We start from the raw sequence: 24,023 nt of genomic DNA, 5'->3' as shown, positions 1-24,023 counted from the left end.
TGACTGGCACAGATTATCTACTCAGCAAAAGATAGCAAAATGGGTGGTTGAAGATAATTCATTTTAATCGTAATGTATTTTAGTGTGAATTTAAAAATTTCATACATCAAATCAATGATCTCCCTTATATTCTTATGATGAGGCTAAATAAAAGTCTAATAAAAATGTTAAATATGTGAATGGTGGAAATGGTGACTAGCAGCACACATTCTGGGAAGCATCAAATAGACACACGGCCCCAGCCACCTGCAATTTATGTGCACTGTTGTAAACCATTCAGAATTTCCTGCTAGGCCCTTGATGCTGGAGTCACATCTGTTGATAGCTGGAGAACTGTAGTTTCAAGTGCTACATTGTGAAAGCCATTATTTTGTTTCTAGTTTTTATAAAATGCTGATTTAAACTTTTTTTTTTTTTTTTGGTCATGCTCCTGATTTCTATAGGGTGCATTTGTTAATTAGGTTATGACAGGATACACATTATCAAGCTTGAGACCCATTTTCAAATTGCTATCCACCTTGGCAACAGCAGTGTTGAAATTCAGGCAGCTCTACATATAGCATACAGTATTACTATCATTTTAAACCTTATGCTAAATACAAACCATCAGGACTTTAAAATGTGGAGTTTATTTAAAGCCATTCTATGCAAAAATGCTGTCTACCACTGAGAATTCTTCAACTTTTATTTTCCCACTTCACTAGCTGTATAATGTAACATATGTTATGATTTTACCAATATTAAGGGTCTTTATTAGTATCTTAAAGAGTAAATGCTCTTGGTGAAACCCCTGAGAGCTGCAGTAAAAATTAGGTCTGTGAAGTCTTCAACCTTTTCTAGCCTCATTGGGCTTCAGAGGCTCAGCTTAGGTACAGCCCTTCGTTCCAGTGTTCTACATGGTTGGATGGCCTGATGTGAGGGCAGCAGCATCACCAGGAATGGCAGGGTACAGGGACGCAGAAAGAGGCACTCGGAAGACTGGCATGGGGGAAACAGGGAGAACTGTCCTTGCTGTAACCCTGATCCGGGATCTCTGCCCACCCATGGGCCTACCATGCTTCAAGTGTCAGCATTGCATGGGGAAGGAGAGGACTGCAGGTGAGGGAGACCCAGAGAAACAGGTGGAGTTTCAGCTGGAAATGGGGCTGGAATGCCATGAAGATGAGACCTCAGATTTCGTAGAGTGGTGGAGATTCAAAGAGTACCTTCACACCCCTGGAAGTCTATGCTAGATTGAGGATGCATGGGTGGAAAGGGCTCCAGGGGATGGGAAAGGGAATGTGTTAGATGACCTGACATCCCAAGGTAACAACATAACATGGACAGCAAAACATCCCCTTGCTCCAGGATTGTTAACTTTTGTTGGGGAGAGGCAAGTCTCCCTCTGATGCCCAGGCTGGAGTCTAGTGGCATGATACTGGCTCGCTGCAGTGTCAGCCTCCTGTGCTCAAGTTATCCTCCCACCTCAGCCTCTCAAGTAGCTGGGACTGGAGGCGCACACCACTATGCCTGGCTGATCTCTGTATTTTTTGTAGAGATGGGGTCTCACTATGTTGCCCAGACTGGTCTTGAGCTCCTCAGCTCAAGTGACCTGTATTCTTCAGCCTCCCAAAGTTCTAGGATTTCAGGCATGCACCATGGCACCCAGCCATGCCCATTTGTTACTACGCACAGCCATGCCCATTTGTTAATACTGTCTATGGCTGCCCAGGTACTACAGCAGGCAGAGAGATGGGTAGTTGTATCAGAGACCACATGGCCCACAAAACCTAAAATATTTACTGAAACTACAGGAAATGTTTTTCAACCTGTGGCCTCGGGCATGACTAGGGCATTCCCTGCAAGGTCAAAGTCAAGATACTGCATCTTGTTATGTTGTAGAACCCCAAATTCAGGCTTGCGTACCTGATGTGTAGCTGATGCCAAACATCGAGACACACGTGCTTGGAGATAAAGGTTTATTTGATTTGGCCAAGGTGAGAAATCTGCCTTAACAAAAAGAAGCAGCGTGGAGTCTTTTTGTTTGTTTGTTTTGTTTTTTTTAGAGATGGGGGTCTCCCTATATCGCCCAGGCTGGAGTGCAGTGACTTTGAGAGAGTCTCAAAGTGCTGGGGTTACAAGCGTGAGCCTCCGCGCACAGCCTCAGCATGGAAGTTTTGACCTCCATTTTCAACCTGGGCCAGTTCACCCCTCCTTAGGCAACGTGGTGGTCCTCCACTCCTGGGAGGTCATAGTGAGGCCGAACTTGCTGCAGATACCCAATCGACATAGTACACTACAGCCTCGGCCTTCCAAAGTGCTGGGATTACAGGCATAAGCCACCATGCCAGGCATGGGGAGTTTTTACACAGCTAGAGACTAAGGGAGGGGCAGTTTCAGAGAACCGAGGGGGGGAAAGTCTGTGTTTCTTTAGTCTCACAGTGTCTTGAATAACCAGACTTCTGTGTGTCTGCAGCTGGTCTCAGTGTGTTTAAAGACACTCATTTCTTCTGCAAAATTTTTTTATGGCCCTGAAGTTATCCCCTCCTTCACAAGGAACAGTATTTTCAGCAGTTCATAATTTCATTATGGGAACAAGGAATACAGGGCAAAAAGCGAGTGGTTAATATGTAAGCAAGTAAGGGCCTGATAAGAATTTTCATTCCTTGAGTCACTAAAAATGCCGGGTGTTGAAAGAGGCATAATTTTGGGTAGTAGTTTTTGGATTTTGGAGAAAGCTGCTTTCACACTTGAAAATAACCTGAGGGCTGGCGCAGTGGCTCACACCTGTAATGCCAGCACTTTGGGAGACTGAGGCAGGTGGACTGCTTGAGCTGAGGAATTTTTTTTTTTTAAGACGGAGTCTCACTCACCCAGGCTAGAGTGCCGTGGTGCGATCTCGGCTCATTGCAACCTCCACCTCCCCAGTTCAAGCGATTCTGCCTCAGCTTCCTGAGTAGCTGGGATTACAGGTGCATGTCGCCACGCCCAGCTAATTTTTGTATTTTTAGTAAAGATGGGGTTTTACCATGTTGGCCAGGGTGGTCTTGAACTCCGGACCTCAGGTGATCCACCCACCTCGGCCTCCCAAAGTGCTGGGATTACAGGTGTGAGCCAGCGTGCCCAGCCAAGCTGAGGAGTTTGAGCAGCTTGGGCAACATGGCAAGACACCTGACTCTACAAAAAATACAAAAATTACTCGGGCATGGTGGCTCACACCTGTAGGCCAGCTACTTGGGAGGCTGAGGTGGGAGGATCACTTAAGCCCAGGAGGCAGAGGTTGCAGTGAGCCAAGATCGCACCACTGCACCTCAGCCTGGATGACAGTGAGACCCTGTCTCAAAAAAAAAAAAAGAAAATACTACTCCTGCTAATTACCAGGTGACCAGAAGGATGCAAGGACTCCACCAGCTGCTCTGCCATCTGCTACAAATGACAGCATAGGCCCCATCAAAGCGGTACCTGTGTTCCTAAATGATTTCATGTGGCGCCTCTGATAAGTCTCAGTAAACACTCAGGCCAAACCCTGAAACTCTGAGTGTTCTGAATCAAGGCCACGTTTTCTCCAGGAGAGGGCTAGTTACCTTTCTTTTCTTTTTCTTTCTTTTTTTTTTTTTTTTTTTGAGACAGAGTCTCGTTCTGTTGCCCAGGCTGGAGTGCAATGGCGCGATCTCAGCTCACTGTAATCTCCGTCTCCCAGGTTCAAGCGATTCTCCTGTCTCCGCCTCCCGAGTAGCTGGGATTACAGGCACCTGCCACCACACCTGGCTAATTTTCGTATTTTTAGTAGAGACAGGGTTTCACCATGTTGGCCAGGCTGGTCTCAAACTCCTGACCTTAGGCAATCTGCCCACCTCGGCCTCCCAAAGTGCTGAGATTACAGGCGTGAGCCACCATGCCCAGCCTAGTTACCTTTCAAGAAGCAGCCTCCAAGTACTTAGCAGTATGGGAGATAAGTCACCTGCACTAAGACCACCCTCATGATTTGGGTGCTGGCAGATGCATCAAGTCTCAAGGCATCTCAGTTTTATTATCAGTTTTTGTTTTTTTAAAAAGACAGAATTGGGCTGGGCGCGGTGGCTCACGCCTATAATCCCAGCACTTTGGGAGGATGAGGCGGGCGGATCACCTGAGGTCAGGAGTTCCAGACCATCCTGGCCAACATGGTGAAATCCCATCTCTACTAAAATTACAAAAATTAACTGGGCGTGGTGGCACACGCCTGTAGTCCTAGCTACTCAGGAGGCTGAGGCAGGAGAATTCTTGAACCCAGGAGGTGGAAGGTGCAGTGAGCCGAGATCATGCCACTGCACTCCAGCCTGGTGACAGAGCGAGACTCCATCTCAAACAAACAAACAAAAAGAATCTTACTCTGTTGCCCACGCTAAAGAGCAGTGGTGAGATGATAGCTCTCTCTCTCTTTTTTTTTTTTTTTGGAGACTGGGCCTTGCTCTGTCACCCAGGCTCGAGTGCAGTGGCATGATCGCAATCACGGCTCACTGCAGCTTCAAACTCTCAAGTGATCCAACTGCCTCATCCTAAGTAGCTGGGACTACAGGCATGCGCCACCACACCCAGCCTAACACTTTTTTTTGACACGGAGTCTCACTCTATTGCCCAGGTTGGAATGCAGTGCACCTCTTCCTCCCGGGTTTAATTGATTCATCTGCTTCATCCTCCCGGGTAGCTGGGATTATAGGCGCCTGCCACCACACCTGGCTAATTTTGTATTTTTAGTAGAGATAGGGTTTCACCATGTTGGTCAGGCTGGTCTCGAACCCCTAACCTTAGATGATCCACCTGCCTCGGCTTCCCAAAGTTTTGGGATTACAGGTGTGAGCCACCGTGACTGGTCCTAACATTCTCGAAATAACAAAATTATAGAGATAGAGGACAGTTTAGTGGTTGCCAGAGGTTAGGCCTGGGGGGCATAAGTAGGGAGGGAAATGGGTTTGGCTATAAAAGAGGAGCATGAGGGATCCTGCTAATGAACTGTTCCAGATCTTGACTGTGGTGGTCACAGGCATCACAGGTGATAAAGTTGCACAGAACTAAACATACATACACACACAAATGAGTGATGTAACACTGGTGAAATCTCAGTAAGGCCAATGCTTCTAGCAGTTTCAATATTCTGCTGTGATATAGTGTACTATAGTTATGCAAGAAGTTGCCACTGGGGGAAACTGGCTTATCTCTCTGCATTATTTTTTACAATTGCATGTGAATCTACAATTATCTTAAATGTAAGGATTTTTTGTTTTGTTTTGTTTTAGTTGAGAAAAAAGAGGCAGGCCAGGTGCTGTGGCTCACGCCTGTAGTCCCAGCACTTTGGGAGGCTGAGATGGGAGGATTGCTTGAACGCAGGAGTTCCAGACCAGCCTAGGCAACACAGTGAGAGCCCATCTCTACATAAGAAAAATTAGCTGGGCCGGGTGCAGTGGCTCATGCCTGTAATCCCAGCACTTTGGGAGGCTGAGGTGGGTGGATCACCTGAGGCTGGGAGTTTGAGACCAGCCTGACCAACATGGAAAAACCCCGTCTCTACTAAAAAAAAAAAAAAAACAAAATTAGCCGGGCATGGTGGCACATGCCTGTAATCCCAGCTAATCAGGAGGCTGAGGTAGGAGAATCGCTTGAACCCGGGGGGCAGAGGTTGTGGTGAGCCTAGATCGCGCCATTGCACTCCAGCCTGGGCAACAAGAGCGAAACTCCATCTCAAAAAAAAAAAAAATTTTCTGGGCATAGTGACACACGCCTGTGGTCCTAGCTAATCTGGAGGCTGAAGTGGGAAGATTGCTTTAGCCCGGGAGGTTGAGGCTGCCATGAACTGTAATCATGCTACTGCACTCCAGCCTGGGTGAGAGAGTGAGACCCAGTTTTAAGAAATTAAAAAAAAAAAAAAAAAGAAGAAAATAAAAAAAATACAGAAATTAAAAAAAAGAGAGCTGGGTGCCATGGCTCACACCTGTATTCCTAGCACTTTGGGAGGCTGAGGTGGGCCGATGGCTTGAGCTCAGGAGTTTGAGACTACCCTGGGCAACATGATGAGAGCTCATCTCTACAAAAAATATAGCCGGGTGTGGTGGCATGTGCCTGTAGTTCCAGCTACTTGGGAGGCTGAAGCAGAGGTTGCAGTGTGATGAGATTGCACCACTGCACCCCAGCCTGGGTGACAGAGCCAGACTTTGTCTCAAAAAAAAAAAAAAAGTATTATTTTAAATCAGAATAATAAGTCCTTTCTCTAGTCCTCACCTTTGGGTTCTGAAACAATACCTTTTTTTTTTTTTGAGACCGAGTCTCACTCTGTTGCCAGGCTGGAGTGCAATGGCACGATCTCAGCTGACTGCAACCTCCGCCTCCCGGATTCAAGCAATTCTCCTGCCTCAGCCTCCTGAGTAGCTGGGATTACAGACATGTGCCACCACGCCTGGCTAATTTTGTATTTTTACTAAAGACGGGGTTTCACCATGTTGGTCAGGCTGGTCCCGACCTCAGGTGATCCACCTGCCTCAGCCTCCCAAAGTGCTTGGATTACAGGCTTGAGCCACTGTGCCTGGCAATAGCCTGAGTTCTGATCCCAAACTCACAAGGCCAACTCCCAGGTACAAGAAGGAAAAGATGATCTGAAAGACTAGCGAACAATTTTTTTTTTTTAAACTTGATTATTTTGGGGTGCTAGGTTAGAAGTGGGTTTACTTTGTGAGTAAATGTCTCTCTGATGTTTGTTTTCTTTTCTTTCTTTTTTTTTTTTTTTGGAGACAGAGTCTCGGTCTGTCACCCAGGCTGGAGTGCAGTGGTGCAATCTCGGCTCACTGCAACCTCCACGTCCTGGGTTCAAGTGATCCTCCCATCTTAGCCTCCTGAGTAGCTAGGATTACAGGCATGAGCCACTGCACCCGGCCAATTTTTGTATTTTTAGTAGTGACAGGGTTTCTCCATGTTGGCCAGGCTGGTCCCGAACTCCTGACCTCAAAGTGATCCTCCCACCTCGGCCTCCCAAAGTGCTGGGATTACAGGCGTGAGTCACTGAACCCAGCCCTGAAAAATAAAAGATTTTTAAAATAAAAAAGTGAGGAAGGATGTATAGTCACCCAGCAGCACAGTCCCTGGGCTCTGTCTTTGACAATGATAAACATCGGGAAGGCAACAGGCCCCAGTCCTTTGGAAACAGGGCTCAGGAGCAGGACACCAGGGTTGGAGGCTGGCTGTGGAATTCATTAGCCCATGAGAACCTCTGGGTGCCTCCTGTCCTCTAACCTAACCCCAACCCTAATGTCATCCTCATCACATAGGTTGCTAGGAAAATTCGACATGTGTGAAGTGTTTACAGTGGTGTCTGTCACACAGTAAATCCCCAATTGAGTGGAAATGACACTTTGCTTTCTCTGGTCCCCCCCACCTCTCCCCACAGCCCCTCAACTAGGAGAGGATGACAAGGGGAAATCACCCCCCACCTCCGAAACAGGCCCCAGGAAGGGGTCTCTGAGGCACAGCCAGTAATCCCACAAAGGGAAGCCTGGAGAGCCTCTGTCACACCCTAGTCAGACCATTCCTCACTCCCAGAAGGGAGAGAGGAGAGTTTGTTTCCCCTGGGAACCAGGAGCCCAACTCCAGGGCCCGGCCTCGTCCATCTGGGGCTAACACCGACTCCATCCTCCACTGTCACCCAGGCCTGGCCTCCCATCAATTTCTGACTCTTCCCACCATGATTTTCCCAGGCTCCATGAGCAAGAGCCCATCACCCTCCACATCAGAGAGATAAGCCTGTCACTGGGCAGTCACACCTAGGGACTCATGTGCGGTGGGGCCTCCTACATGAGTGGTCACTTACAGGACTTGGGGGAACCGTGGCACCTGTCCAGGAGAAGTTTAAATGAAGCAGCATGAGAGCTTGAAAGCAGAGCGGCAGGTCTCCACCACGACGTGGCCCCAGGATACATGTGAAGGTGGAGGTGGGTGGATGTCATGTCCAGAAACCTCTGCTCCCCAGTGGAGCACTGGGGTTGGAAGTTGAGGCTGCATCTCTTGTTAGGGTCATGGGGCCACCATGCAAAGACAGGGTTTGCTAGGATTTCAAACGGCAGAGCTCCTGATAGTCGTGACTGCGCAGCCCTGGGTTCCTCAGTCAGAAAGCATGCACTGCTTCCGGTCACCTTTGTGTGGCTTCCTGTGGGTCTGCCTCTCCAGACTCGGCTTTCTTACCTCACTTTTCATGTTCTCAAAAGCAGTCTCTCACACCAGCGTCTTCCCGTGCCAACGAGGAGAGAGCTCTGCACTGTACCCCTTGGATGAGGAGGTGTGCTCAGGAGCCCCCTTCTACCAGCCCTGCTGGGTGGCTCCCACCCCTGCCTCTGTGTCCTGCAGGGCTGGGCCTTGCCTCCTCAGTGATCCTATCGCCTGCATTCCAGTCGTGCTGCTAATTCCCTCCACCAGGGTGGTTTGCGCACAGGCCCCTCCCTGGGTCCACCTGTGCAGACTCAGTGCTGCCTCTGGGCTGGCCATACCACCTGGGGCTGCCAGTACAGGACAGCTTCCCCAAAGCACTGGGGCTTGCCAGGCCTTCTGTGACCCACCCAAGATTCCCTGATAAGTGGCTGGACTCAGCCAGGTATCCTTAGTCCCACTCAGCCCCACCTTGGAACCTTGCTCTCAGCCCCTACATGTCCTGTTTCAAAGGCCCTGGAAGACATGTGGACCTCATTTTTACACCTCTGGGGCCCTGCACAAATCTCTGACCCCAGCCCACAAGGCAGGTGACCCTAAGTCTAGGATACATCATACTTCTCAAGGATGTGGCCCACCCTGAGACGTGGAGGAAGGGTGCATCATTGGAGACAGCTGCCCAGCCCAGGCCCTGGCCTCAGATTGGGAGCTGCCACCTGGCGGGGACTCCGTTGTTCTCTGGCCTTTGCTGGAGGCAGGGCTAGAAGTGGGCTCAGTTCCTTCTCCTGGGCTGTCAAGGGGCAGGGCTGCAGGATGGGCACCAGGCAGAAGTGGCACTTCACACCCCTGCCCGGGGTGCTACAGGGACATTGCCAGGGAGGTCTTCCTGGAGGGGAGTTTGGGCGTGCTAAAGAACTTGGATTTGCACACATGGTGTTTGTCTCCCACATGCACTATGCAGGGCTTCTCGAGACATACTTCTTCATGGAATTTCACAGGATATTTCCCGGGAGAAGGGGGGCCCATGGGGTGAGCGGAGGATTTTACTGGGATGGGTCGAAGGAATTGCTACATTTTCTACCATAGAGAGCACTCACTGGGTGAGATGAGGTCTCAATGAGTGGCGAGCCCTGGGGGTCACTCTAGGTTAAAGGAAGTCATGGGTACCTGAGGCACCAGGACTTCTAGGGCCCCCGTGCAAGTGGTAGAAATGGAAAGGTCTTCTGTTATAACACTGTGGTGTCTCACGGTGCATGGGTCTCTCTGTGGGGCTTGCTGGAGTGGGAGCCATAAGAGACAGTTGGGCGGCAGGAACTCAGGGACTGGGAAGCTTGCTGGGAGTGGGCATCCAGGGAAAGTCAGCAATCCAAGGGATTACCCACCCCCAGACCCAAGGACGATGGATCACAAGACTACCGAGGAGTGGGTGGTGGGGCGAGTTTAATTCATAAAGAAGACTCCTGATCGGAAAGGGGCCTAACAGCCTGCCCTTGGAGAGAAGTCCTTCCTTGAGGATAAGGCCTCCCAGGGGAGGAGGTGCTGGGGGCCAGTGTTAGGCTTCAGGCCATCCCTGGAGGCCGGTCCTGTGCTCAGCAAGTAGTGGCAGAGCCTGCGGAGAGTGGCGGGCAGGCCATCAGACAGTCCTTACACAGACACCCCCTCAGCCCACAGAAGCCCATCTCACCTGGAGTGATGAGTGGGATGGCTTTCTCAGGTACATGACTAGAGAAAGGACCACATCAGAGTAGTATCAGGTTAGCCTGGAGGACCTTCTCCCCTACATCCCAGACTCTTGCTGCCCGGCCCCAGGAGTGCACCTCCTTGTTCTCCTTCCATGGTCACTTCCCACAATACCGAGGTCAGAGCTTTCCCTGACTGGGGCCCTTCAGGGTTCACTATCTGAATAACAAAGCCAGCTGCAAGCCCAGCGAGTGGCCAGGACGCTGTCCACTCTCCAGGTCAGGACTGTCCCCCCATAGTTCTGCCCCGAAAGAGGAGCGTGCCATAGGGTCAGGCTCACCTGTGCTGCTTCTGGCTGCTCTTGCATTTGCATTTGCCACCTGGGAGAGAGAGAGGGGTCAGCGCCAGGGTCACTGCTGGAATGAGAGCACTCTCTCTTTCTGCCCCACCCTGTCCTCCAGCCCCACCCTGTCCTCCAGCCCCACCTGTCCTGCCACTCACTCAGAACTGTCGCAATCCCAGCAATGGCCAGGAGCCCTCCGCAGATCAGTCCGCTCAGCTGCAGGTTTTTCCAGTCTGGGGTGGGTACAGAGAGTGAGCTTGCACCAGCCTGGGGCCTCACTCATTCATTCAAAAGACATTCGTGAGCCCCTGCTTGTGCCAGCCGCTGCCATATACATAAAGACAAGCCAGCAACAGAGGCATCATTCTGTGTCTGGTGTGGAAACACTAAGAAGAAAAAAAGTGAGGTTGGGTGCGGTGGCTCACACCTGTAATCCCAGCACTTTGGGAGGCCGAGGCGGGCAGATCACCTGAGGTCAGAAGTTCGAGACCAGTGTGACCAATATGGTGAAACCCCATCTCTACTAAAAATACAAAAGTTAGCTAGGCGTGGCGGCGGGCGCCTGTAGTCCCAGCTACTCGGGAGGCTGAGACAGGAGAATTGCTTGAACCCGGCAGGTGGAGGTTGCAGTGAGCCAAGATCATACCACTGTACTCGAGCCTGGGCGACAGAGTCAGAATCTGTCTCAAAAAAAAAAAAAAAAAAGAAGTGGACGTGCGCAAAGAAGGGGCTTTGAAGGATGATCAAGGAAATCTGTCCTGGAGCTGAGGCCCAGGGGAGAGGAGGAGAGGAGGACCGCCTGAGGGCTGGGGACTAGGGAATGGGAGGGTGAGGGTAAGTGAAGGCAAGAGGGTAGGGGTGATTTATCGGGGGGCCTAACCGCCCAGGCACCAGCCCTTCTCCAGGAGGGTTCCTAAGCATCCTGTGGCCACCCTCCTCTTGTTGGAGCGACGCTCTCACAGAGACCAAGTTTAATCCCCCATCCCACTTTGTCTACACTAGGTCCACACCACCCCTCACCAACTTGTCTGGCAAAGAGGTCCAGGATAGGCAAGGGTAGGGTGCGGGTGGGAATATCGGCTCTTACCATAGTAGAAGGGATCGTCTTTATTGGCTAGAAAAAGTGGGGCAAAAAGGCTTCAGAACCAGAACCAGGAGACAGGATGTGGGTGTCAGAGGGGAGATGTGGGCAGAGTGGGCAGGCTGTTTGGGGGCCTCACTCACCAAATGGGTCGTTGGCTTCCAAGGCAGTCAGGCCTGTGTGGGAGGAGCAGAGAAAATGGGGGGGAATTCATGACACTGGTGTCCAAGTGAGCCAGACAGCAGGACCTCAGCCCGGAGGTTGTCGGGTGACCCTGGAGCCACCAGTTCCCTTCCTCACGCCTTCCCCAGCCCCACACAGCCTCAGGGTTTGGCCCCGCCCAAGCCCTGCTGTCCCAGGCTTCCTGATGCTCCTGTGTGCGTGCTGACTGGGATGGTTTATGTCTCTGCCCCCTGAAGAAACAGGGAGTGCTTGTCTTTTTTTTGAGTTGGAACCTCTCTCTGTCACCCAGGCTGGAGTGCAATGATGCAATCCTAGCTCACTGCAACCTCGACCTCCCAGACTCAAGTGATCCTCCCACCTTGGCCTCCCAAAGCACTGGGATTACAGGCCTGAGCCACTGTGCCACCCTGCTTTTGTCTTCAAGCCACAGGTGGTTAATGTTTTCCATGGTTCAATTCCTCTGGAGCTATTAGGACCTTTTTGCAATATTCTCATCCTACTTGTACTGTCATTTCCTTCATGTTTCTCTCTAAATTGGCAGTTTAAATAAAGCATGCTGATTGAACACCAGACTCCCTTTGGGAGATGTTGTCTGGCTTTTGCTGCCTTTGTGGGTGGGGTGAATGCAAGAGGGTCCCAGGAGACTGGGAGGACTCACCTGCCAGTAGGAGAAGGGCCAGGGTCACTCTCTCCATGTCACAGTTCGAGGGGCAGGGCTGCAGGGGGAGAGGCACTGGGGCTGGGATCTGCAGCCCACGGATCTGCTCCAGGCTCACAGCTCACTTGGTCAGCTAGAGGGGGCAGGGGCAGGCAGAGCCCCGTGGTGAAAGTAGGTGTACAAACCCCAAGGATACACTTGCTTATGGGGCGATCTTGGGAAAGTAACTACTTTCTGTCTTCCCATCTAGAGATGGTGATGGCCTGGGGAAGTTGTGTGGATTGAGTAAGCACAAGCTAAGAGCTCAAAACTGTGCCTGCACAGAGTAAGTGCTGTAGAAGGTGTTGTTAAAATCCATGCGACAAACCCACCCCCTACTCCTCCCCATGAGGAAGACACTATTATTGTCTCTATTTCAGAGGAGAAAAAAAAAAATGGAGCTTAGAGAGGTGTAATCAGATGCCCAGGGTCAGGTGGCTGCTATTCTAAGTCAGGGTCTGGAGCCTGCCTTCCTAACCCCACACAAAGGGCATTGTTATCAGGCCCCAGGCTATTGTTCCCAAAGGTCTGGGCCTGGGGTGGCCAGAGTCCAGCACCCTCAGTCTGAATTCCCAGAGAGCCTCCACAAAAGCAAGGGTGCAGAGCAGGGAGGGAGCGCTGAGTCCTGGGATGAGGCGACTGCAGCAGCCAGGACCTCCCCTGCCAGCCCTGGCAGGGGACCCTGCTCCAGCAGACCCAGATTCTGCTCTCAGAGTATAGACCTCCTGTGGTATGACATTTCTCCCTCAGGTTGGAAGTAGCCAGGACCCCATTTACTTGTCCTTGGGGAGGCTGAGTCTTTGAGCGCAGGCCCCCTCCCAGCCCTCTGCATATTGTTAGCCTAGTGTGGTCAAGTTTTCAATACTGAAGCCATTGTCATCATCTGCTGTACCCAGCTCTGGCCTCCTGATGAGATCACAGATCCAGGGCCAGCTGTCTGGGCTGGGTCCCTTCTCAGCAACTTACCAACTGTGTGACTCTGCAGGTTCCTCACTGCTCCTTCACCAGTGTCCTGTAAAAGGAGGATCATCAGAATAGTAGCAACCTCATAACGTTATAGCGATGGAATTACGTGAACTACTATTTGTCAAGCCTAATATGCCTAGCACACAGTAAGCACTAAAAACCTGTTACAATAAATACATCCATAGGCTGGGCGCAGTGGCTCACACTTATAATCCCAGCACTTTGGAAGGCTGAGGCGGGTGGATCACCTGAGGTCAGGAGTTCAAGATCAGCCTGGCCAACATGGCAAAAACCCATCTATACTAAAAATACAAAAATTAGCTGAGTGTGGTGACAGGCACCTGTATTCCCAGCTACTTGGGAAGCTGAGGCAGGAGAATCACTTGAACCTGGAAGGTGGAGGTTGCAGTGAGCCGAGATCGTGCCACTGCACTCCAGCCTGGGCAACAGAGTGAGACTCCATCTCAAAATAAATAAATAAATACATCCATAAATAAACACACGGTCCTTCTGCAGCGGGAGGGAGGCACTGGAAGGACAGACTGTTAGGCATTGCTTCTGAACATTGGTTCTTGGGCTAGGAGCAGTCTCCAAAGCTGGCTTCCCCCAGCCTTCACTGGTCTCTCTACCTTCACCAACCTGGAGTTCCTGGAATACGAGGGTCTCAACTCTAGGCCACATTTTTTGTTTTGTGATTATTATTATTATTACTATTTTTTTTTTTTTTGAGACAGGGTCTTGCTCTGTTACCCAGTGGCGTGATCTCAGCTCACTGCAGCCTTGAACTCTCTTGGCTCAGGTGATCTCCTCACCTGAGTATCTCAAGCAGTTGGGACCAGAGGTGCACCCCACCAGCTCATATATTCTTTAGCCAAGGGCTGGCTTCTGTTTCCTCCAGCCCCCAACCCACCATCCATATGACAGTGGGTGCAAAGCAGGAGGCCTTCAAGCGGCTGCTGCAGCCATATCTGTCCTCAGACCCCTCAACAGGCTCCTCATTACTCAGAATTCTTGGGCACCCACCCCCTTCACCCAGCAGCCCCAAAGTGGACGCCTGCTCACCTGCGAGGTCACCTTGGCGAGGGCTCACCTGAGCTGGCAGCGCAGAGAACGGATCTGAGGAGGCTGTTGGGCAGGTGGGTCGGCTCTTTAAACCCTGCAGCCACGCCCAGGGCTCCATGACGCAGGCTGGAGGGAACTGGTCAGGCTCCCTGCCACACCCAGGGCTGTTGGGGAGGGGCGGGCTGGGCCGAAGACCCTCTTTTGGCTTCTTTTTTTTTTTTTTTTTTCTTTTTTTGAGACGGAGTCTCACTCTGTCACCTGGGCTGGAGTGCAGTGGTGCAATCTCAGCTCACTGCAACCTCTGCCTCCCGGGTTCAAGCAATTCTCCTGCCTCAGGCTCTCGAGTAGCTGGGACTACAGGTGCATGCCACCACACCTGGCTAATTTTTTTTGTATTTTAGTAGAGACGGGGTTTCAACGTGTTGCCCAGTCTGGTCTCGAACTCCTGAGCTCAGGCAATCCGCCCACCTCGGCCTCCCAAAGTGCTAGGATTACAGGCGTGAGCCACCGCGCCCAGCCTTTCTTTTGGCTTCTTTAGCTCACCCAGATCCTAAAAGAGGGACCTGGAGGGTGCTGGGCAGGGTGTTTCTGGGCTCTTGTGCCAGCTGTGGGGGTTCTGGGACCTCTGTGTGGGGGTGTCCTGGGTACCACGGAGGATACCAGGAGCCAGGCACTGACCTTGAGGCTCCCTGTGCTCAGCGGTGCCATGCCACTGCTGTCACTTGGGCTGGGTGTCTACTGAAGGGAGGCTGGTGGCTGATAGGCACCCCCGGGGGTGGCTCACCCTCTGACAGGGCCCTGACACCCACTTAGCCTCCCACAGGTGAGGGATGGGGCCAGGAGGAGGATAGACACCCCCGGCTGAGAAGTGGGCTGCCTCCCTCTGCGGACCTCAGGCCTGCCTTGTTGCTGGGGGCCAAACTCACCCCACACAGGCGTGTGGAGGACCCCAGGCCTCCCTAGTCTGCTGTTACCCCTCCTTAATTCTTTTCCAAATGAGGGACACTTGTCCCTGTCCAGAAAGTAAGGGGGGATGGCTGACAAGGGATGGAGGTCTCTGGGCTGGGAGGGCTGGGGAGGGCAATGACGGTTTAGTTGGTTGGTTTGTTTATTTATTTATTTATTTTTGAGCTGGAATCTCACTCTGTCGCCCAAGCTGGAGTGCAGTGGCTCGATCTTGGCACACCACAACCTCCACCTCCCAGGTTCAAGCAATTCTGTCTCAGCCTCCCGAGTAGCTGGGATTACGGGCACACACCACTGTGCCCAGCTAATTTTTGTATTTTTAGTAGAGATGGGATTTCGCTTTGTTGAGCAGGCTGGTCTCGAACTCCTGACCTCAGGCGATCCACCCGCCTCAGCCTCCCAAAGTGCTGGGATTACAGGCGTGAGACACTATGTCTGGCCCAGACATACTTTTAAGTGGAAAAAAAGTATAGGGCAGTCTGAATAGGATGCTGTCACTTGTGTAAAAATATAAAATATTGGTTGGGAAAGGCAGCTCACGCCTGTAATCCCAGCACTTTGGGAGGCTGAGGTGGGCCTGTGTCTGTGTGCATGCTGCATGGGGCTTAGCACAGAGGAGGCGTCCAGGTGTTTCCTCAGCCAGCTGTTTACTTGAGCTCATTGCATATATGACTGCACTTAGCCCTCACAGAAGTCCTTGGAGGTTCATACTCTCATTAGCCTGTCAATCTACAATAGTCAAACAGATTAGATTTTAGTTTTAAAGGAGTTTATTTAAGTGTAAAGGTTAAGGATGGCCTGCTCAGGAAGTAAGGACTGTAAAAAATGGAAGTCATGGCTGGGGGCGGTGGCTCACACTTGTGATCCTAGCACTTTGGGAGGCTGAGGCGGGCAGAACATGAGATCAGCAGTTCAAGACCAGCCTGGCCAACATGGTGAAACCCCGTCTCTACTAAAAATACAAAAATTAGCCGGGCGTGGTGGCACGCTCCTGTAGTCCCAGCTACTTGGGAAACTGAGGCAGGAGAATCGCTTGAACCTGGGAGGTGGAGGTTGCAGTGAGCTGAGATCGTGCCACTGCACTCCAGCCTCAGCGACAGAGTGAGACTCCATCCTAAAAAAGAAAAAAAGAGAAGAATGGAAGTCAGAGTTTTAAAGTCTCGGTGGGGTGTCGGGGTTAAATCCTGACACTCTGGGAGGCCAAGGTGGGCGTGGGCAGATCACTTGAGCCCAGGAGTTTGAGACCAGTCTGGGCAACATAGCGAGACCCCATCTCTACAAAAAAATACAACAAACAGCCTGGTGTGGTGGCACACACCTATACTCCAGCAGAGGTGGGAGGATCGCTTCAGCATGGGAGGTCAAGGCTGCAGTGAGCCCAGAAAGCACCACTGCACTCCAGCCTGGGCGACAGAGGGAGACCCTGTCTCACAATAAATAAGTAAAATGTAGAAGTTTGGGATCATTTATTTTATTTTTATTTTTTTGAGACAGAGTCTCATTCTGTTGCCCAAGCTAGAGTGCAGTGGCACGATCTCGGCTCACTATAACCGCCGCCTTTTGGGTTTAAGTGATTCTTGTGCCTCAGCCTCCTGAGTAACTGAGATTACAGGCCCGAGCCTCCATGCCCAGGTAATTTTTTGTATTTTTAGTAAAGACAGGGTTTCACTACGTTGACCAGGCTGGTCTCAAACTCCTGACTTCAAGTGATCCACCTGCCTCGGACTCCGAAAGTGCTGGGATTACAATCATGAGCCAGCGTGCCTGGCCTGGGATAGTTTATATAGACACAGTTTAGGAACGTTTAATAGGATTTTAACTGTTTTTTAAATCTTTTTTGAGACAGGGTCGCCCTCTGTCGCCCAGGCTGAAGTACAATGATACAGTCATGGCTCTCTGCAGCCTCGACCTTCTGGGCACAAGCAATTCTCCTGCCTCACCCTCCTGAGTAGCTGGGACTACAAGTGCACACCACCACGCCAGGCTAACTTTTGTATTTTTTTTTGGTAGAGACAGAGTTTTGCCATGTTGCCCAGGCTGGTCTCAAACTTCTGGGCTCTAGCGATTCACTTGCCTTGGCTGCCTAAAGTGTTGGGATTACAGATGTGAGCCACCCACTGCCCCTGGCTGAATTTTAACTTTTTAAAATGTAAGGTTTAATGTATAGTTATAATGATCCGGGCCAAGTGTGGTGGCTCACGTCTGTAATCCTAGCACTTTTGGAGGCCGAGGCAGGTGGATTGCCTGAGGTCAGGAGTTCGAGACCAGCCTGACCAACAATGGAGAAACCCCGTCTCTACTAAAAATACAAAATTAGCCGGGTGTGGTGGCGCATGCCTGTAATCCCAGCTACTTGGGAGGCTGAAGCAGGAGAATTGCTTGAACCTAGGAGAGAGGGGTTGCAGTGAGACAAGATTGCGCCATTGCACTCCAGCCTGGGCAACAAGAGTGAAACTCCATCTCATAAAAAAAAAAGATCTGATCAGTTGAGGTAGTCTTTCTTTAGGAGGAAGGTCTATTTAACACTTTATTTATTTATTTAAAATTTAAATATTTGTATATAAAATGAAGGGTGAGTCAGGCTGGGGGTGGTAGCTCACGCCTGTAATCCCAGCACATTGGGAGGCCGAGGTGGGAGGATCACGAGGTCAGGAGTTTGAGACCAGCCTGGCCAACATAGTGAAACCCCGTCTTTACTAAAAAATACAAAAAATTAGCTGGGCGTGGTGGCAGGAGCCTGTAATCCCAGCTATTCAGAAGGCTGAGGCAGGAGAATTGCTTGAAGCTGGTGGGTGGAGGTTGCAGTGAGCCGAGATCATGCCATTGCACTCCAGTCCGGGGAACAATGCGAGACTCCATCTCAAAAAAAAAAAAAAAAAAAAGTGAAGGTTAGGTCTCACTATGTTGCCCAGGCTGATCTTGAACTCTTGGTCTCAAGTGATCCTCTTGTCTTGGCCTCCCAAAGTGCTGGAATTATAGTGGTGAGCCACTCCTCTCACCCAATTTATTCATTTTTTAAATTAAAACATATGGAATCAGCCTGGACAACATGGTAAAACCCTATCTCTACCAAAAATAGAAAAAATTAGCCAGGTGTGGTGGCGCACACCTGTGGTCCCAGCTACTTGGGAGGCTGAGGCAGGAGGATAGCGTGAGCCTAGGAGGCAGAGGCTGCAGTGAGCTGAGATCTCGCCACTGTACTCCAGCCTGAGTGACAGGGTGAAACCCTGTGTGTGTGTGCGTGTGTGTGTGTGTGTGTGTGTATATATATATATGGGATGACATATATATATGGGATGAGATATATATATATGGGATGATATATATATATGGGATGATATATATATATGGGATGATATATATATGGGATGAGATATATATATGGGATTTTATATATATATATGGGATTATATATATATATATGGGATATTCAGGAGATCGAGACTATCCTGGCTAACACGGTGAAACCCCGTCTCCACTAAAAATACAAAAAATTAGCTGGGCGTGGTGGCGGGCGCCTGTAGTCCCAGCTACTCGGGAGGCTGAGGCAGGAGAACAGCGTGAACCCAGGAGGCGGAGCTTGCAGTGAGCTCAGATCGCGCCACTGCGCTCCAACCTGGGTGACAGAGCGAGACTCCGTCTCAAAAAAAAAAGTAGACTTGTGAAATGTTATGTGATTCAGATCATAGTCACATCTCTCTTAAAGCTTAAAGTGTTTTAGGTGTTGTAAACTTTATTTTCACAATCCTCACTTTAAGGGTGAGAAAACTGAGGAAGAGAAAGGTTGAGTGACTTGCCCCATGTCACATGTAGGGTGGATGGTGAGGTCAGGACCCCAGCCTGGTGGCTGGATGGCGACACCCTCACTGCCTAGGGCAGCCGCCTCACTGTGCTTTTTTTTTTTTTTTTTTTTTGAGATGGAGTCTCGCTCTGTTGCCCAGGCTAGAGTGCAGTGGCATGATCTTGACTCACTGAAACCTCCACCTCCCGGGTTCAAGCGATTCTCCTGCCTCAGCCTCCAGAGTAGCTGGGACTACAGGCGCATGCCACCACGCCGGGTTAATTTTTGTAATTTTAGTAGAGACTGGGTTTCACCATATTGGTCAAGCTGGTCTCAAACTCCTGACCTCAGGTGATCCACCCGAAAGTGCTGGGATTACAGGCATGAGCCACTGCACCCAGCCTTACTGTGCTTTTTATGGTGTGGCCTCTCTGGGTGCCACGGTCTCCTGGAGGGCAGATCTTGGCCTGCCTGACCCCGTGTTTCCTGGCCTCTGCCTCCCACTCTTTCTCTGCTGGTCTCTGGGCGTGTGTCCCCCAGCCATTCTCTATGCAGGAAGTAGAATGTAGTGACTCTGCAGTAACTGAGCAGAGTTTAAACTTGGGGCCCGTCCCCAAGCCAGGTGACATTGGAGAAGGTTTCTACCTCCTTGGGTCTCGGTTTCATTTATTAAAGGAGACTAGTGAAAGCATTGTTTTGAGGACTTGATGTCCTGAGCCAGCTCCCTTGCCATGGTGGTTTCTCTGAGGGTGGTGTCACTGCAGCAGGGTATATTTTCTCCCACTTTTTGTCTGGGTCTCCCAGGTCTTTTTTTTTTATTTTTATTTTTGAGACGGAGTCTCGCTCTGTCACCCAGGCTGGAGTGCAATGGCGTGATCTCGGCTCACTGCAACCTCCTCGTCTAGGGTTCAAGCGATTCTCCTGCCTCAGCCTCCTGAGTAGCTGGGACTACAGGCGCCCACAACCACGCCTGGCTAATTTTTGTATTTTTAGTAGAGATGGGGTTTCACCATATTGGCAAGGCTGGTCTCAAACTCCTGACCTTGTGATCCACCCGCCTTGGCCTCCCAAAGTGCTGGGATTACAGGTGTAAGCCACTGCACCCGGTCTTTTTTTTTTTTTTTTCGAGAGAGGGTCTTGCGGTCACCTAGGCTGGTGTGTAGTGGTGCTATCATGGTTCACTGTAACCTTGACCTGCCAGGCTCAAGTGATCGTCTCACCTCAGCCTCCCAAGTAGCTGGGACTACAGGCATGCGCCAACACACCCAACCAATATTTTAAATTTTTGTAGAATCAGGGCCTCCCTATGTTGCCCAGGCTGGTCTTGAACTCCTGGTCTTAAGTGATCCTCCCAATTCAGCCTCCCAAAGTGCTAGGATGACAGGCGTGAGCCACTGGGTGTGGCTTTACTGGGTCTTTTAAAATCTCAGTCTGTGTGTGTGTGTGTGTATGGGTGTGCGCGTGCACGCACACTTGCACGTGAACGCGTACAGCACTCCTCAAAATAGACCATCTCAGCCTTCTTCTGATGCCTGTGACGTTCAGTCCATCTTGGAAAATAGAAATCTCAGGTTATGTTCCCACTGTGTGCCAGGTAAGATACTTGCCACTTCCCTTTTATTTTATATCTGGGTACATTCCAGTCTTTATTACCTTTCCTCAGGGAAATTAATACCTTCATGGACACATCTATTTTCTTCATAGAGCAACAGGGAAAAGCTCATTGAGTAGAGGAGGCCAGGTGGCAGGGAGGAGTCCCAGTTGCGAAATGCTCATCTTCAGGTGCCACTCTGGGCCACAGACCTCCCTTCCTCTGCACCAGGTCCTTTGTATCCTTTGCAGTGCTGGAGCCAGAGAGAGAAGATAAGTTGAAGCTGGATCCTATAATTTTCTCTCTTTGAAATGTCTTGATATCTCCGAACTTTGACCTGCACCCACCCAGCTGAGGCTCAGGCAAAGTGGTGTTGTTTTTCATTTACCCTTCCAGTCTCATCACCCAAGGTTTGATTTCCTGTAGGTTTCAGTGCCTCTCACCCAGCTTTCCCATATTTGTACTACATAAGAAGTCCAATTCCAATGCATTGCTCCAGGAGTTTTGGTAAGAAACGCATGTCTAGGAAGCAGGGCAAGAAACTTCCTGAACACAGCCTTCATTGCCAGTCCCACCCTCAGGAATCACACCATGAGAGAGTTCATCCAAACACTCCTAATGGATGAAAAAACACTTTTTTTTTTGAGACGGGGTTTCACTCTGTCACCCAAGCTGGTGTGCAGTGGCACAATCACGGCTCATTGCAGCCTCCACCTTCCAGGCTCAAGTGATTCTCTTGCCTTGGCCTCCTAAAGTATTGGGATTACAGGTGTGAGTCACCACCCCCAGCCAACACTTTTTTTTTTTTTTTTTTTTGAGACAGAGTTTCTCTTCTTTGCCCAGGCTGGAGTGCAATGGGTGCGATCTCGGCTCACTGCAACCTCTGCCTCCCGGGTTTAAGCAATTCTCCTGCCTCATTCTCCCAAGTAGCTGGGATTACAGGCACGTGCCAGCATGCCTGACTAATTTTTGTATTTTTAGTAGAGACAACAGGGTTTCATCATGTTGGCCAGGCTGGTCTTGAACTCCTGACCTCAAGTGATCCGCCTGCCTTGGCCTCCCAAAGTGCTGGCGTAAGCCACCGCGCCTGGCCCAGCCAACACTTCTTAATATCCAAAACTTTTAAAGCTTTCTACACCATTCTGTAGTCATTTATTTATAAATACTGGGTTTAATACCTAAGAAGATACGTTCATTAACCCAGGGACTGACTTTGCATCACTTCCAGTGTAAACGGTGTTGCTGCAGATTGAGTGTGTGGCCAGAAATTGGGGGCCTCTCAGAGGGCACACAGCGCTAAGGCATGGTACACACCGTGGATGAGGTGATGTACCATTGTGCTTGCAGAAGGTACACTCAAAGACCTAGATTCCCAATTTCTGGGTCTCTCCAAGCCTCAACTTGTCCCCTGCCTTGGATGGGTATCAATAACACCTGGCTGAGGTGAAGTTTTCTTTCCACCTGTTAAAGGTTATAATACCTCACAGCAATAGGAATAGGAATGGTAGATCCCTGAAGAGGGCAGAAGTTGTTGCGCGGTGGGGATGGGGGCAGGCGAAAATGCTAGGGCCTTCTAGAGAAGTGCATCTGAGGTTCCTTTTGGAGAACTTCCAAAGCAAAGGTGGCTTTTGGGACTTACAGGACCCCTTTCCTGTGAATGCCTGCTTTCTTGAGACTTAGTCCCCCGCTTAGCCTGATGGGCCAGAACTCAGCTGAGAAGGCTGGAAACTTGGGCGGAGCACGCTGCCCTGTGCTCGCTACCAGGGCACAGTGTGACCTTAGCAAGACATTTCTCTTCTCTGGAACAGTTTCCCTCTGGGGTCCCTCTCATGGTGGCTCCCTTTCTCCTAGGCTACCGATCTTACCATGTGTGTCTCAGGGCGCTTCCCAACTACAGTAACAGCTCTTGTAAACTGAGCAGTCACTCAACTTAGCCCTGTCTTCTGAGTACATGCAGCATAATCAGATTCAAAGTAGACTCAGCCACGGTTCCCACTTTACGGATGAGCAAACAGGCAGAAAGAGGTAAATCGGAGGCGCACGCAGCAAGTTAACAGCCTGGATTTGACTCCAAAGCTTGTGCTGTGAATGGTGCTTCTGAATCTTGAGGTTAACGAGCTTTCTTCACAACCTGTCCTGGGAGGGATTAATTCCACAAATGTGTACTGAAGGCTGAGCGTGGACCACCCCCTGCCCCTTGCTGCCTGTGCGTGGTCATCTTTTTTTTTTTGAGATGGAGTCTTGCTCTGTTGTTGTCAGGCTGGAGTGCAGAGGCGCAATCTCGGCTCACTGCAACTTCCGCCTCCCAGGTTCAAGAGATTCTCCTGCTTCAGCCTCCCAAGCAGCAGGGGCTACAGGCGCGTGCCACCACGCCCGGCTAATTTTTAGTAGAGACGGGGTTTCACCATGTTGGCCAGGATGGTTCTCGATCTCTTGACTTGGTGGTCCACCCGCGTCGTCCTCCCAAAGTGCTGGGATTACAGGCGCAAGCCACCGCACCCAGCTTAGACTGTCTGTTTTGAGGCAGAGGAGGAAGTCCGAGGTCCCTTGCCCCGAGGCCTTTCCCAGCTGTCTCCACGAGGACTACTGGACTCCCGCCTGGCCCCCCACCCTGTGAGTGTCCCCTGCTCTTCCCGTCTCTCCGCAGATTCCTCGGGCCCACGGATGTGGAGCCCACTCCCTTGGAGGGCCCTGGGGCGGGAAGGCAGCCGACTCCGCTCACCTCCTGCCTGTGCTAGGCAGGCGAGCAGCGTCAGGCGCGGCTGCTGTCCTGGGCTCAGCCTTAGGCTGACTCCCGCGTGTAGGGCAGAGATGGGACAGGGCCCTTAGCGCACGGGGCTCTGGGCCCTAAGGACAAGGCGGCACGGAAATGGGGCGGAGATCTCCCCGGCAGCGACGACCCTCGGGACTCTAGAAGTTAGGCCCACTTGGCCGCCAGAAACGACCCCACGGCCTCTAGGAGACCTTCCCGCAAGGGGCCGCGAGAGAGCCAGAGGAAGGAGGACTGCGCTGGCCGCCAGCCAATCAGCACCAAGGAATGTCGACGAGGCGGGCTCGCGGGAGAAACCGCCAGTGAGGCGAGGGCCCAGGAGGTGTGGGCGGGGCTTTTCTCTGCAGAAGTGGTCCCGACCCCCTTCGCGTGGATTGGCTGCTCCCACTCACCTGCAAGCCCCTGCTCTACCGCGCTTGCGCAGTCGTTTCTCGTGTAACGCGCGTCTCGGGTTACTTCTTTGCTTGAGTCTCAGTCCATTTGTTTACCCGTATGTGCTGCGCTATGTCGTGATGGTGGCGGTCTTCGGTAACGGGGACCTTGGAGGCTGGGAGGGATAACTGGACGTGAAGGGCCGGCACTGGGGGCGAGCTCAGGGCGGGCAGGGCGGAGGGATGGGCGCGAAGAGTGAGGCCTGCAACCCCGTAGGGGGCCCGGGACCCTGGGGAGTTTCCTGCTGGGGTGAGACAGTTGTTAGGTTTGCATTTCAGAACGTTCTGGTAGGGGCTGTGTAGCAGGGTGAGAATGAAGACCTGTGA

The 24,023-nt window shown here is 51.1% G+C and overlaps 1 protein-coding gene across 6 annotated transcripts; it reads right to left on the bottom strand.

Annotated features, from left to right (window-relative positions):
* Positions 1-9,565: 9,565 nt before the first annotated feature.
* On the bottom strand, positions 9,566-23,807 carry FXYD4 (FXYD domain containing ion transport regulator 4). Of its 6 annotated transcripts, none has more exons than XM_054503943.1 (10): positions 23,658-23,807; positions 20,580-20,748; positions 13,096-13,141; positions 12,091-12,148; positions 11,393-11,425; positions 11,256-11,282; positions 10,327-10,401; positions 10,166-10,205; positions 9,830-9,867; positions 9,570-9,754 (listed from the first exon to the last, which is right to left on the bottom strand). In XM_054503943.1, exons 4-10 carry the CDS (start codon positions 12,125-12,127, stop codon positions 9,735-9,737), a joined length of 270 nt encoding a protein of 89 aa, XP_054359918.1. In that variant the 5' UTR covers positions 12,128-12,148; positions 13,096-13,141; positions 20,580-20,748; positions 23,658-23,807; the 3' UTR covers positions 9,570-9,734. The 6 variants fall into 6 exon arrangements, with proteins under 6 accessions (XP_054359917.1, XP_054359918.1, XP_054359919.1 ...); XM_054503944.1 differs by lacking the exon at positions 23,658-23,807 and adding an exon at positions 22,361-23,502 and having other exon boundaries at positions 20,558-20,748; XM_054503945.1 differs by lacking the exon at positions 23,658-23,807 and adding an exon at positions 23,218-23,475.
* Between the last annotated feature and the right edge of the window lie 216 nt (positions 23,808-24,023).

Source organism: Pongo pygmaeus, chromosome 8 (assembly GCF_028885625.2).
Source record: "Pongo pygmaeus isolate AG05252 chromosome 8, NHGRI_mPonPyg2-v2.0_pri, whole genome shotgun sequence".
NCBI lineage: Eukaryota > Metazoa > Chordata > Mammalia > Primates > Hominidae > Pongo > Pongo pygmaeus.
Note: the sequence above shows the minus strand (reverse complement) of the source record. Positions and strands in the feature narration are given on the sequence as shown.